The 16,080-nt window shown below is 46.6% G+C and overlaps 1 protein-coding gene across 5 annotated transcripts in view; it reads left to right on the top strand.

Annotated features, from left to right (window-relative positions):
- The first annotated feature begins 7,314 nt into the window (after positions 1–7,314).
- Positions 7,315–16,080, top strand: part of LOC311141337 (protein RUFY3-like) — an 84,281-nt gene continuing 75,515 nt past the window's right edge. For 3 of the 5 annotated variants that reach the window (XR_014614213.1, XM_084176631.1, XM_084176632.1), the window contains exon 1: positions 7,315–7,864. Coding sequence is in view for 2 of the 5 variants with exons in the window: in XM_084176631.1 (XP_084032757.1) it covers positions 7,531–7,864 (334 nt within the window). In the remaining 3 variants the exon portion in view is untranslated. The remainder of the gene's footprint in view (positions 7,865–16,080) is intronic. The other 2 variants (XR_014614214.1, XR_014614215.1) reach the window with 1 other exon arrangement.

The raw sequence follows: 16,080 nt of genomic DNA, 5'->3' as shown, positions 1-16,080 counted from the left end.
TACCCTGTGGTGACTCTATATACTGTACATAGGGCAGCAGTCTCTAAGGTGCAGGGTAGAGTACCGGGTGGTGACTCTATATACTGTACATAGGGCAGCAGTCTCTAAGGGGCAGGGTAGAGTACCGGGTGGTGACTCTATATACTGTACATAGGGCAGCAGGCTCTAAGGTGCAGGGTAGAGTACAGGGTGGTGACTCTATATACTGTACATAGGGCAGCAGTCTCTAAGGTGCAGGGTAGAGTACCGGGTGGTGACTCTATATACTGTACATAGGGCAGCAGTCTCTAAGGTGCAGGGTAGAGTACCGGGTGGTGACTCTATATACTGTACATAGGGCAGCAGTCTCTAAGGGGCAGGGTAGAGTACCGGGTGGTGACTCTATATACTGTACATAGGGCAGCAGTCTCTAAGGTGCAGGGTAGAGTACCGGGTGGTGACTCTATATACTGTACATAGGGCAGCAGTCTCTAAGGTGCAGGGTAGAGTACAGGGTGGTGACTCTATATACTGTACATAGGGCAGCAGTCTCTAAGGTGCAGGGTAGAGTACCGGGTGGTGACTCTATATACTGTACATAGGGCAGCAGTCTCTAAGGTGCAGGGTAGAGTACAGGGTGGTGACTCTATATACTGTACATAGGGCAGCAGTCTCTAAGGTGCAGGGTAGAGTACAGGGTGGTGACTCTATATACTGTACATAGGGCAGCAGTCTCTAAGGTGCAGGGTAGAGTACCGGGTGGTGACTCTATATACTGTACATAGGGCAGCAGTCTCTAAGGTGCAGGGTAGAGTACCGGGTGGTGACTCTATATACTGTACATAGGGCAGCAGTCTCTAAGGTGCAGGGTAGAGTACCGGATGGTGACTCTATATACTGTACATAGGGCAGCAGTCTCTAAGGTGCAGGGTAGAGTACAGGGTGGTGACTCTATATACTGTACATAGGGCAGCAGTCTCTAAGGTGCAGGGTAGAGTACCGGGTGGTGACTTTATATACTGTACATAGGGCAGCAGTCTCTAAGGTGCAGGGTAGAGTACCGGGTGGTGACTCTATATACTGTACATAGGGCAGCAGTCTCTAAGGTGCAGGGTAGAGTACCGGGTGGTGACTCTATATACTGTACATAGGGCAGCAGGCTCTAAGGTGCAGGGTAGAGTACCGGGTGGTGACTCTATATACTGTACATAGGGCAGCAGTCTCTAAGGGGCAGGGTAGAGTACAGGGTGGTGACTCTATATACTGTATATAGGGCAGCAGTCTCTAAGGTGCAGGGTAGAGTACCGGGTGGTGACTCTATATACTGTACATAGGGCAGCAGTCTCTAAGGGGCAGGGTAGAGTACCGGGTGGTGACTCTATATACTGTACATAGGGCAGCAGTCTCTAAGGGGCAGGGTAGAGTACAGGGTGGTGACTCTATATACTGTACATAGGGCAGCAGTCTCTAAGGGGCAGGGTAGAGTACAGGGTGGTGACTCTATATACTGTACATAGGGAAGCAGTCTCTAAGGTGCAGGGTAGAGTACCGGGTGGTGACTCTATATACTGTACATAGGGCAGCAGTCTCTAAGGGGCAGGGTAGAGTACCGGGTGGTGACTCTATATACTGTACATAGGGCAGCAGTCTCTAAGGTGCAGGGTAGAGTTCTGGGTGGTGACTCTATATACTGTACATAGGGCAGCAGTCTCTAAGGTGCAGGGTAGAGTACCGGGTGGTGACTCTATATACTGTACATAGGGCAGCAGTCTCTAAGGTGCAGGGTAGAGTACCGGGTGGTGACTCTATGTACAGCATAGGGCAGCAGTCTCTAAGGTGCAGGGTAGAGTACAGGGTGGTGACTCTATATACTGTACATAGGGCAGCAGTCTCTAAGGTGCAGGGTAGAGTACCGGGTGGTGACTCTATATACTGTACATAGGGCAGCAGTCTCTAAGGTGCAGGGTAGAGTACCGGGTGGTGACTCTATATACTGTACATAGGGCAGCAGTCTCTAAGGGGCAGGGTAGAGTACCGGGTGGTGACTCTATATACTGTACATAGGGCAGCAGTCTCTAAGGTGCAGGGTAGAGTACCGGGTGGTGACTCTATATACTGTACATAGGGCAGCAGTCTCTAAGGTGCAGGGTAGAGTACCGGGTGGTGACTCTATATACTGTACATAGGGCAGCAGTCTCTAAGGTGCAGGGTAGAGTACCGGGTGGTGACTCTATATACTGTACATAGGGCAGCAGTCTCTAAGGTGCAGGGTAGAGTACAGGGTGGTGACTCTATATACTGTACATAGGGCAGCAGTCTCTAAGGGGCAGGGTAGAGTACCGGGTGGTGACTCTATATACTGTACATAGGGCAGCAGTCTCTAAGGTGCAGGGTAGAGTACCGGGTGGTGACTCTATATACTGTACATAGGGCAGCAGTCTCTAAGGGGCAGGGTAGAGTACCGGGTGGTGACTCTATATACTGTACATAGGGCAGCAGGCTCTAAGGTGCAGGGTAGAGTACAGGGTGGTGACTCTATATACTGTACATAGGGCAGCAGTCTCTAAGGTGCAGGGTAGAGTACCGGGTGGTGACTCTATATACTGTACATAGGGCAGCAGTCTCTAAGGTGCAGGGTAGAGTACCGGGTGGTGACTCTATATACTGTACATAGGGCAGCAGTCTCTAAGGGGCAGGGTAGAGTACCGGGTGGTGACTCTATATACTGTACATAGGGCAGCAGTCTCTAAGGTGCAGGGTAGAGTACCGGGTGGTGACTCTATATACTGTACATAGGGCAGCAGTCTCTAAGGTGCAGGGTAGAGTACAGGGTGGTGACTCTATATACTGTACATAGGGCAGCAGTCTCTAAGGTGCAGGGTAGAGTACCGGGTGGTGACTCTATATACTGTACATAGGGCAGCAGTCTCTAAGGTGCAGGGTAGAGTACAGGGTGGTGACTCTATATACTGTACATAGGGCAGCAGTCTCTAAGGTGCAGGGTAGAGTACAGGGTGGTGACTCTATATACTGTACATAGGGCAGCAGTCTCTAAGGTGCAGGGTAGAGTACCGGGTGGTGACTCTATATACTGTACATAGGGCAGCAGGCTCTAAGGTGCAGGGTAGAGTACAGGGTGGTGACTCTATATACTGTACATAGGGCAGCAGTCTCTAAGGTGCAGGGTAGAGTACCGGGTGGTGACTCTATATACTGTACATAGGGCAGCAGTCTCTAAGGGGCAGGGTAGAGTACCGGGTGGTGACTCTATATACTGTACATAGGGCAGCAGTCTCTAAGGTGCAGGGTAGAGTACCGCGTGGTGACTCTATATACTGTACATAGGGCAGCAGTCTCTAAGGTGCAGGGTAGAGTACCGGGTGGTGACTCTATATACTGTACATAGGGCAGCAGTCTCTAAGGTGCAGGGTAGAGTACCGGGTGGTGACTCTATATACTGTACATAGGGCAGCAGTCTCTAAGGTGCAGGGTAGAGTACCGGGTGGTGACTCTATATACTGTACATAGGGCAGCAGTCTCTAAGGTGCAGGGTAGAGTACAGGGTGGTGACTCTATATACTGTACATAGGGCAGCAGTCTCTAAGGGGCAGGGTAGAGTACCGGGTGGTGACTCTATATACTGTACATAGGGCAGCAGTCTCTAAGGTGCAGGGTAGAGTACCGGGTGGTGACTCTATATACTGTACATAGGGCAGCAGGCTCTAAGGTGCAGGGTAGAGTACAGGGTGGTGACTCTATATACTGTACATAGGGCAGCAGTCTCTAAGGTGCAGGGTAGAGTACCGGGTGGTGACTCTATATACTGTCCATAGGGCAGCAGTCTCTAAGGTGCAGGGTAGAGTACCGGGTGGTGACTCTATATACTGTACATAGGGCAGCAGTCTCTAAGGTGCAGGGTAGAGTACCGGGTGGTGACTCTATATACTGTACATAGGGCAGCAGTCTCTAAGGTGCAGGGTAGAGTACCGGGTGGTGACTCTATATACTGTACATAGGGCAGCAGTCTCTAAGGTGCAGGGTAGAGTACCGGGTGGTGACTCTATATACTGTACATAGGGCAGCAGTCTCTAAGGTGCAGGGTAGAGTACCGGGTGGTGACTCTATATACTGTACATAGGGCAGCAGTCTCTAAGGGGCAGGGTAGAGTACCGGGTGGTGACTCTATATACTGTACATAGGGCAGCAGTCTCTAAGGTGCAGGGTAGAGTACCGGGTGGTGACTCTATATACTGTACATAGGGCAGCAGTCTCTAAGGTGCAGGGTAGAGTACCGGGTGGTGACTCTATATACTGTACATAGGGCAGCAGTCTCTAAGGTGCAGGGTAGAGTACCGGGTGGTGACTCTATATACTGTACATAGGGCAGCAGTCTCTAAGGTGCAGGGTAGAGTACAGGGTGGTGACTCTATATACTGTACATAGGGCAGCAGTCTCTAAGGGGCAGGGTAGAGTACCGGGTGGTGACTCTATATACTGTACATAGGGCAGCAGTCTCTAAGGTGCAGGGTAGAGTACCGGGTGGTGACTCTATATACTGTACATAGGGCAGCAGTCTCTAAGGGGCAGGGTAGAGTACCGGGTGGTGACTCTATATACTGTACATAGGGCAGCAGGCTCTAAGGTGCAGGGTAGAGTACAGGGTGGTGACTCTATATACTGTACATAGGGCAGCAGTCTCTAAGGTGCAGGGTAGAGTACCGGGTGGTGACTCTATATACTGTACATAGGGCAGCAGTCTCTAAGGTGCAGGGTAGAGTACCGGGTGGTGACTCTATATACTGTACATAGGGCAGCAGTCTCTAAGGGGCAGGGTAGAGTACCGGGTGGTTACTCTATATACTGTACATAGGGCAGCAGTCTCTAAGGTGCAGGGTAGAGTACCGGGTGGTGACTCTATATACTGTACATAGGGCAGCAGTCTCTAAGGTGCAGGGTAGAGTACAGGGTGGTGACTCTATATACTGTACATAGGGCAGCAGTCTCTAAGGTGCAGGGTAGAGTACCGGGTGGTGACTCTATATACTGTACATAGGGCAGCAGTCTCTAAGGTGCAGGGTAGAGTACAGGGTGGTGACTCTATATACTGTACATAGGGCAGCAGTCTCTAAGGTGCAGGGTAGAGTACAGGGTGGTGACTCTATATACTGTACATAGGGCAGCAGTCTCTAAGGTGCAGGGTAGAGTACCGGGTGGTGACTCTATATACTGTACATAGGGCAGCAGGCTCTAAGGTGCAGGGTAGAGTACAGGGTGGTGACTCTATATACTGTACATAGGGCAGCAGTCTCTAAGGTGCAGGGTAGAGTACCGGGTGGTGACTCTATATACTGTACATAGGGCAGCAGTCTCTAAGGGGCAGGGTAGAGTACCGGGTGGTGACTCTATATACTGTACATAGGGCAGCAGTCTCTAAGGTGCAGGGTAGAGTACCGGGTGGTGACTCTATATACTGTACATAGGGCAGCAGTCTCTAAGGTGCAGGGTAGAGTACCGGGTGGTGACTCTATATACTGTACATAGGGCAGCAGTCTCTAAGGTGCAGGGTAGAGTACCGGGTGGTGACTCTATATACTGTACATAGGGCAGCAGTCTCTAAGGTGCAGGGTAGAGTACCGGGTGGTGACTCTATATACTGTACATAGGGCAGCAGTCTCTAAGGTGCAGGGTAGAGTACAGGGTGGTGACTCTATATACTGTACATAGGGCAGCAGTCTCTAAGGGGCAGGGTAGAGTACCGGGTGGTGACTCTATATACTGTACATAGGGCAGCAGTCTCTAAGGTGCAGGGTAGAGTACCGGGTGGTGACTCTATATACTGTACATAGGGCAGCAGGCTCTAAGGTGCAGGGTAGAATACAGGGTGGTGACTCTATATACTGTACATAGGGCAGCAGTCTCTAAGGTGCAGGGTAGAGTACCGGGTGGTGACTCTATATACTGTCCATAGGGCAGCAGTCTCTAAGGTGCAGGGTAGAGTACCGGGTGGTGACTCTATATACTGTACATAGGGCAGCAGTCTCTAAGGTGCAGGGTAGAGTACCGGGTGGTGACTCTATATACTGTACATAGGGCAGCAGTCTCTAAGGTGCAGGGTAGAGTACCGGGTGGTGACTCTATATACTGTACATAGGGCAGCAGTCTCTAAGGTGCAGGGTAGAGTACCGGGTGGTGACTCTATATACTGTACATAGGGCAGCAGTCTCTAAGGTGCAGGGTAGAGTACCGGGTGGTGACTCTATATACTGTCCATAGGGCAGCAGTCTCTAAGGTGCAGGGTAGAGTACCGGGTGGTGACTCTATATACTGTACATAGGGCAGCAGTCTCTAAGGTGCAGGGTAGAGTACCGGGTGGTAGCGGGCTAGTAACAGTGACTAAGGTTCAGCCAGGGCAGGGTACTGGATGGAGGCCGGCTAGTGGTGACTATTTAACAGTCTGATGGCCTGGATATGGAAACTATTTTTCAGTCTCTCGGTCCCAGCTTCGATGCACCTGTACTGTCTCTGCCTTCTAGATGGTAGCGGGCAGAACAGTCCGTGGCTCGGGTGGCTGAGGTCCTTGAGTCTCTTCTTGGCCTCCTGTGAGTGATGTCTTGAGTGTGTGTCTGTGTGTAGATTGTCTTATGTTAGCCCCACAAATCAGTAAAGTGGGCAAGGAGTGTCAATTCGTTAGTAGGCGAATTCCACCCGTGTAAACGTCGTTTACCTAATGAGAGAGTCTCATTTCATTCAAGCGCATTTGTTTCCACAACGGAGGAGAGGACGTGAGGAGTAGAGCATAACTGATTGAGATTCTCCCCTAGAGACTTGACCTAGGGACTCATGGCTGCATTTACACAGGCAGCCCAATTCTGATTTTTTTTCTACTAATTGGTCTTTTCACACCAGCGCTTTTTTCAAAGCTGATCTGATTGTTCAAAAGACCAATTAGTGAAACAAATATCAGAATTGGGCTGCCTGTGTAAAAGCAGCCATGCAGGCCTATAGCGTGCTTGTCAGCAGAGGGCACTAACATATCAAACTATGAAAAACAATCTCAGCTGCATCAAATGTTTTGGGATTAAAATGTTAAAATGAATAACGCCAGTTTTTAATTGAATTATATAGTATAAGTCACAATTTGACATAAATAAGTATCCTACCTACTGTGTACTCTGATCGGCTCCTATATGTAAAATATGTATGTATATATATATATATTCTCTGCACATACAATCCCTGAATAAAGTTGTGTTTTAATGCATTTCATTTGTGTAAAATGTTTCGTCAATCAGACGGTTTCTGTATGACAGTTCTGCGTCACGGTTTGCCTACGTCATAGCCTGCACTGCGATTCTCTGAAGTTCGCCGGATACGGACTTTGTGGAGAGCAGACTACAGAATTATAATAAAGAAAAACAGGACATTGCAGAAAATAGGTTTTTATCTATAAAAGAAAGAAGTGAACGAACGAAGTGCGCTTTAGTAGTTCGCTACAATGTTTCTCTCGCATTCTGCTTTTTTGGAAACGAGTCACATGAATTGGAAGTGAAGATGGCGGAGCGGAGGCTGTTTCAGGATCCACAACTTTCACCAAGTTTGGACGCCTCGGGGGACTCTGACAGAGTACATATTGAAGACAGAGCTCATATTGGAGACAGAGTACATATTGAAGACAGAGCTCATATTGGAGACAGAGTACATATTGAAGACAGAGCTCATAGTGAAGATGAAAACGGACGTGTTGCCTGCGCCCCGGAGGAGTCTTTCTCTCCGACATCTGTCATCTATTTTAAAGAGGACATCCGGTTCGCCAAGACTGGACTGTCATCTCCCACTGCTGTTCAATATGACTTCAATATCGAAAGAACGTCCAACAAAACGAAAAGTGAGTGTTTTTAAATACGTTATTTAATAATTTGGCTAACTAGTTAGCTAGTTGACAACCAACGCAAGACCATAGCAAGCTAGCTAATGTTAACTGTGTGGTCTAACTACGCTATAAGGTAACCTAACTAATCAAACGATTTGCTGCGATTTTGTCACAACTAGCTAGTCAGATATAGTCAGATTGATGAACATCAATAGCCAGCTAGCTAGTTAATTCTGTGTCACCATGTCAGTAGTTGGTGTTTTGATGTAGCTGGTTAGCTAGGCAGTCATGTTGTTAACAATTAAAACAAGCTTGTTATCTATGCTGGTTGTTTGCTTGCATACCTTATGTGTATAATGTAAAGGACAATGCATGTTTTATGGATAATATTTACATTTACAGAGTAGGTGAGTTCCATTCCTGACAGGCTGATCAGATTAAATGTCAGCCTCAGAGGCTGATAAATCAGGACGCTGCCTTGTAGGTGGTTTCATAGGTAAAGCTCCCTGCAGGCAGATTAGATCTTTTGGTCACTGTCCTCCCGATCTCTCCATAACCCATCGAAGTGTAATTATCGTAGGCCTGCATTGACAGGCAGGAGCAGTCTTCCAATCATGCAGTAGCAAGATGCGTTTTTGAGATCAAAGCGAACAACGTTTGCACGTTTGTTGCTAATAATTGCTAGTGAGTTATTTGCCCAGTTATTGCACATTTTTGGTCAGCAATGAAAGTCCTGGAAAAGTCATGGTGTGTACATCAGTGGCGTGTGTGCCAGTGGGCCGTTGCCAGAGGAGAGAGTGAGACATTTGCGCAGCAGGTAAAATAATGTATTGCAACAGATTAACTAGATAATCAGCCAAACTACACAATGTTTTGAGTTGTTAACTATTTAGCTATTAGCATGCATTAATGTCATTGTCATGTCCGATGTCCTAAAAAATAAATTCTAGCATGCTGATGTAACAGTGTTGCTTCCGTCCCTCTCCTTGCCCCAACCTGGGCTTGAACCAGGGACCCTCTGCACACATCGACAACAGTCACCCTCGAAGCACCGTTACCCGTCGCTCCACAAAAGCCGCGGCTCTTGCAGAGCAAGGGAAACAACTACTTCAACGTCTCAGAGCGAATGACGTCACCGATTGAAATGCTACTAGCGCGAACCGCTAACTAGCTAGCCATTTCACACTGGTTACACTGACTAGACCGGGCGCGCGTGCACCAACGCACATGTTGATTTTGTCGATCCACACCAGACGCGATCAGGACACGTATGTTGATTTTGTCGATCCACACCAGACGCGATCAGGACACGTATGTTGATTTTGTCGATCCACACCAGACGCGATCAGGACACGTATGTTGATTTTGTCGATCCACACCAGACGCGATCAGGACACGTATGTTGATTTTGTCGATCCACACCAGACGCGATCAGGGCACGTATGTTGATTTTGTCCATCCACACCAGACGTGATCAGGACACGCATGTTGATTTTGTCCATCCAAACCAGACGCGATCAGGACACGCATGTTGATTTTGTCCATCCAAACCAGACGTGATCAGGACACGCATGTTGATTTAGTCCATCCACACCAGACGTGATCAGGACACGCATGTTGAAATATCAAAACGAACTCTGAACCAACTATATTAATTTGGGGACAGGTCGAAACACATGAAACATTCATGGACATTTAGCTAGCTAGCTTGCTGTTGCTAGCTAATTTGTCCTGGGATATAAACTTTGGGTTGTTAATTTACCTGAAATGCACAAGGTCCTCTACTCCGACAATTAATCCACAGATAAAAGGGTAAACCTAGTTAGTTTCTAGTAATCGCTCCTCCTGTCTTCTTATTCTTTGTCTTTGGACTTTAAATGGCTCTTGGCAACCAACTTTAAGGTGCATTACCACCACCAACTGGACTGGAGTGTGGACCTCAGTTCATCTTTCAATCACCACGTGGGTATATTCTCCTAAAAACGAATGAGGAGGCGGGACTTGCAGCGCGTCAAGAATAGAACCAAGTTCTATTTTAGCGCCTGGCTACGCAGACGCTCACGAGCATTGTGGATGCAATGATTGAACAACATGTACGTGTACATTTATTTTGCAACGCGAGCGGTGTGGTCAGCATGTTAGAATAGCCTAATTGACAAGTAACTCCTATGATCTCCCCTTGAACACTGAATATTTTAAATTTACAAACAGATAACCTATACGGGATTGGCGTCCCTATACCGGGATGGTTGCTGCTCAATATGCGATATGTGACTAGAATGGCGGCGTAAACAACCGCCAACTTTCTGGGACATAGACAAGTCTTATATGGGCAGAAAGCTTAAATTCTTGTTAATTTAACTGCAGTGTCCAATTTACTGAAGCAATTGCAGCTAAAAAAAAATACCATGCTATTCCTAGATAACGATCTGGCCTTTCTCTTGCATTTCAAAGATGATAAAAAAAAAAAACAGAAAACGGATGTTTTTTTTGTTTGTATTATATTTTACCAGATCTAATGTGTTATATGCTCCTACGTTAATTTCACATTTTCACAAACTTCAAAGTGTTTCCTTTCAAATGATATCAAGAATATGCATATCCTTGCTTCAGGTCCTGAGCTACAGGCAGTTAGATTTGGGTATTTGGTCATTTTAGGCAAAATTTGAAAAAAAGGGTCCGATCCTTAAGAGGTTTTAACATCTTAGTTAGCTACCTCGCTCACCTTAGCCATTTGATGAAAACGTAATGGCGCCGGAGGAGATGGCTGCCGTTTTATGGACTCTTAACCAACTGTGCTATTTTGTGTGTTTTTTTGCATTGTTTGTAACTTATTTTGTACATAATGTTGCTGCTACCGTCTCTTATGACCAAAAATAGCTTCTGGACATCAGAACAGCGATTACTCACCTTGAACTGGATAAATAATTTCTCTTTAATGAGTCTGACGAGAGGGATTTGCTCCAGACACCCGACAGGGCCGTCATTCGCAGTAGAAAGAAAATGAGATATCGCGGAAGGAGATCGGGGTGCCTGGTAAGGAGCCGGCGACGAGTGGCTAATTTGCCTTTGCCATCGATACTATTGGCCAATGTACAATCACTTGATAATAAAGTGGACGAACTACAAGCACGTATATCCTACCAACGGGACATTAAAAACTGTAAAATCTTATGTTTCACCGAGTCATGGCTAAAAGAAGATATGAATAACATACAGCTGGCGGGTTATACACTGTATCGCCTGAGGTAGAGTACCTCATGATAAGCTGTAGACCACACTATCCACCAAGAGAGTTTTCATCTATATTCTTCATAGCCATCTATTTACCACCACAAACCAATGCTGGCACTAAGACTGCACTCAATGAGCTGTATAAGGCCATAAGCAAACAGGAAAACGCTCATCCAGAGGCGGCGCTCCTAGTGGCCGGGGACTTTAATGCAGGGAAACTTACATCTGTTTTACCTCATTTCTACCAGCATGTTAAATGTGCAACCAGAGGGAAAAAATCTCTAGACCACCTTTACTCCACACACAGAGACGCATACAAAGCTCTCCCTCGCCCTCCATTTGGCAAATCTGACCATAACTCTATCCTCCTGATTCCTGCTTATAAGCAAAAACTAAAGCAGGAAGCACCAGTGACTCGGTTAATAAGGAAGTGGTCAGGTGAAGCAGATGCTAACCTACAGGACTGTTTTGCTAGCACAGACTGGAACATGTTCCCGGGATTCTTCAGATAGCATTGAGGAGTACACCACATCAGTCACTGGCTTCATCAATAAGTGCATCGATGTCGTCATCCCCACAGTGACCGTACGTACATACCCCAACCAGAAGCCATGGATTACAGGAAACATCCGCACTGAGCTAAAGGATAGAGCTGCCGCTTTCAAGGAGCGGGACTCTAACCCGGACACTTATAAGAAATCCCACTATGCCCTCAGACAAACCATCAAACAGGCAAAGCGTCAATACAGGACTAAGATCGAATCGTACTACACCGGCTCCGACGCTCGTCGGATGTGGCAGGGCTTGCAAACTATTACAGACTACAAAGGGAAGCCCAGCCGCGGGCTGCCCAGTGACACAAGCCTTAGAGACGAGCTAAATTACTTCTACACTACCGGTCAAAAGTTTTATAACACCTACTCATTCAAGGGTTTTTCTTTATTTTTACTATATTCTACAATAGTTAAGACATCAAAACAATGAAATAACACATGGAATCATGCAGTAACCAAAAAATATATTTTATATTTGAGATTCTTCAAATAGCCACCCTTTGCCTTGATGACAGCTTTGCACACTCTTGGCATTCTCTCAACCAGCTTCACCTGGAATGCTTTTCCTACAGTCTTGAAGGAGTTCCCACATTTGCTGAGCACTTGTTGGCTGCTTTTCCTTCACTCTGCGGTCCAACTCATCCCAAACCATCTCAATTTGGTTGAGGTCGGGTGATTGTGGAGGCCAGGTCATCTGATGCAGCACTCCATCACTCTCCTTCTTGGTAAAATAGCCCTTACACAACCTGGTGGTTTGTTGGGTCATTATCCTGTTGAAAAACAAATGATAGTCCCACTAAGCCCAAAGCAGATGGGATGGCGTATCGCTGCAGAATGCTGTGGTAGCCATGCTGGTTAAGTGCCTTGAATCCTAAATAAATCACTGACAGTGTCACCTGCAAAGCACCCCCACACCATCACACCTCCTCCTCCATGCTTTACGGTGGGAACTACACATGCGGAGATCATCCGTTCACCCACACTGCGTTTCACAAAGACACAGAGGTTGGAACCAAAAATCTCAAATTTGGACATTTCCACCGGTCTAATGTCCATTGTTCGTGTTTCTTGGCCCAAGCAAGTCTCTTCTTATTATTGGCGTCCTTTAGTAGTGGTTTCTTTGCAGAAATTCGACCATGAAGGCCTGATTCACACAGTCTCCTCTGAGCAGTTGATGTTGAGATGTGTCTGTTACTTGAATTCTGTGAAGCATTTATTTGGGCTGCAATTTCTGAGGCTGGTAACTCTAATGAACTTATCCGCTGCAGCAGAGGTAACTCTGGGTCTTCCATTCCTATGGCGGTCCTCATGAGAGCCAGTTTCATCATAGCGCTTGATGGTTTTTGCGAGTGCACTGGAAGAAACTTTCAAAGTTCTTGAAATATTCCAGATTGACTGACCTTTATGTCTTATGATGGATTGTCGTTTCTCTTTACTTATTTGAGCTGTTCTTGCCATAATATTGACTTGCTCTTTTACCAAATAGGGCTATCTTCTGTATACCCCCCCGCCCCACCTTGTCACAACACAACTGATTGGCTCAAATGCATTAAGAAGCTGGTTGAAAGAATCTGGTTGAAAGAATGCCAAGAGTGTGCAAAGCTGTCATCAAGGCAAAGGGTGGCTATTTGAAGAATCTCAAATATAAAATATATTTTGATTTGTTTAACACTTTTCTTTGGTTACTGCATGATTCCATATGTGTTATTTCATAGTTTTGATGTCTTCACTATTATTCTACAATGTAAAAATAAAGAAAAACCCTTGAAGTAGTAGGTGTTCTAAAACTTTTGACCAGTAGTGTATGCTTGCTTCGAGGCAAGAAACACAGAAACATGCATGAGAGCACCAGCTGTTCCGGATGACTATGTGATCACGCTCTCCGTAGCTGATGTGAGTAAGACCTTTAAACAGGTCAACATTCACAAGGCCACAGGGCCAGACGGATTACCAGGACGTGTACTCCGAGCATGCGCCCACCAACTGGCAAGTGTCTTCACTGACATTTTCAACCTGTCCCTGACCGAGTCTGTAATACCTACATGTTTCAAGCATAGTCCCTGTACCCAAGAACACCAAGGTAACCTGCCTAAATGACTACCGACCCGTAGCACTCACGTCTGTAGCCATGAAGTGCTTTGAAAGGCTGGTCATGGCTCACATCAACACCATTAACCCAGAAACTCTAGACTCACTCCAATTTGCATACTGCCCCAACAGATCCACAGATGATGCAATCTCTATTGCGCTCCACACTGCCCTTTCACACCTGGACAAAAGGAACACCTATGTGAGAATGCTATTCATTGACTACAGCTCAGGGTTCAACACCATAGTGCCCTCAAAGCTCATCACTAAGCTAAGGACCCTGGGACTAAACACCTCCCTCTGCAACTGGATCCTGGACTTCCTGACGGGCCGCCCCCAGGTGGTAAGGGTAGGTAACAACACATCTGCCACGCTGATCCTCAACACAGGGGCCCCTCAGGGGTGCGTGCTCAGTCCCCTCCTGTACTCCCTGTTCACTCATGACTGCATGGCCAGGCACGACTCCAACACCATCATTAAGTTTGCCGATGACACAACAGTGGTAGGCCTGATCACCGACAACGACGAGACAGCCTATAGGGAGGAGGTCAGAGACCTGGCCGTATGGTGCCAGGATAACAACCTCTCCCTCAACGTGATCAAGACAAAGGAGATGATTTGTGGACTTCAGGAAAAACAAGATAACCGAGCACGCCCCCATTCACATCGACAGGGCTGTAGTGGAGCAGGTTGAGAGCTTCAAGTTCCTTGGTGTCCACATCACCAACAAACGAACATGGTCCAAACACACCAAGACAGTCCAAGCACACGACAAAACCTATTCCCCCTAAGGAGACTGAAAAGATTTGGCATGGGTCCTCAAATCCTCAAACGGTTCTACAGCTTCACCATCGAGAGCATCCTAACTGGTTGCATCACTGCCTGGTATGGCAACTGCTCGGCCTCCGACCGCAAGGCACTACAGAGGGTAGCGCGTATGGCCCAGTACATCACTGGGGCCAAGCTTTCCTACCAGGCGGTGTCAGAGGAAGGCCTTTAAAAATGGTCAGACTCCAGCCACCCTAGTCATAGACTGTTCTCTCTGCTACCGCACGGCAAGCGGTATCTTTTTGTGTTTTTTTTGTTTGTTGGGGTATTCTTTATTAAAATTGCATTGTTGGTTAAGGGCTTGTAAGTAAGCATTTCACTGTAAGGTCTACACCTGTTGTATTCGGCGCATGTGACATAAAATTTGAGTTGATCCCTGGTTCATTGAATGAGAGAATTGTTTAGGGCTGATTTAGTTGACTGGTCGGTTGTTTGGTCGATAGGCTGTTGTTCGACTGAGAATTTTATAGTCAAACAGTTGTAAAAAAAAAAAATACACATGTCTTGATTGATGCCTGTCTCAGTGGACTAATCCATTGTGGAGGAATACCAGTAGCACCAGTAGTACATTTACTGTCAATTTCCATTTATTTATCATCTATATTGTTTGTTTGTTACTGTAATTTTTGTTAATGCATTCAGTATATTATTATTTGTCTTTTACAGTTCTCATGATCGGAGTGGACACGTTGGCTACACTTGTGAGAAACAAGTTTTTGTTTATTTCATTCCATTTATGAGTTGTCAATTTATTCATTGTTTTGTTTTGAGCGCTCCTGTCAATGTTGAGTAAGGACACGTACCTGATTAAGCATAGAAGTAAGCCTATAGGCTACCTGGCCTGTATGCAAATGTAGGCTTATAAATGTGCCCATTTGGGGATCTGATAGTATTTATGATTGGCTTAACGCACCACCACTAATGACCAGTGGAGCTTCTCAAAGTCATTTTTATTAACCTCAAACAGCAAATTAAGTCTGTTTTTTCGTTCCAATAGAACGATAGAAGACTGGAATAATAATATAAATGAATGCATTAACAGAAATTACTGTATATGCTGTAAGTTACCTATATGCAGCCAAAACAGAAAGATAAATGCGGTCAGAGACCTACTAGAGCAGCACCGCCCCTCAAGATTCTGAGCCTGCCTGGCTGGGTTGGTCCTACAAAGCCAGAGCCCCCTGATGGGAGAGCATAATATACAAGGAAATTCTCAAAGCTGCTAATGAGAACCTTGACAACCTTGTACCTAGCCGGTGGGGATTCCGGTGGGGTACCCCCACCCAGGTAGTGGCAGTGCTGGCAACACTGGCTGCAGTAACCCATGGGGAGGGGGTCACACTCAGAGAGGGGGCATATTATTGTGGCCCAGGTGGCACAAAATAATCGAAGGTCTGACTGCTCGGAGATGCTTGGGAAAAATGGTTACAACGGGGGACCAGAGTGTTTGTGTCTCAGGTGAAGAGGGTGGATCTGATCTCCATCACCTAGGACTTGACATAGATTAAATAGATTAATCAAATCTCA

The sequence above is a fragment of the Coregonus lavaretus genome (assembly GCF_964263955.1).
Source record: "Coregonus lavaretus genome assembly, chromosome: 14".
NCBI lineage: Eukaryota > Metazoa > Chordata > Actinopteri > Salmoniformes > Salmonidae > Coregonus > Coregonus lavaretus.
Note: the sequence above shows the minus strand (reverse complement) of the source record. Positions and strands in the feature narration are given on the sequence as shown.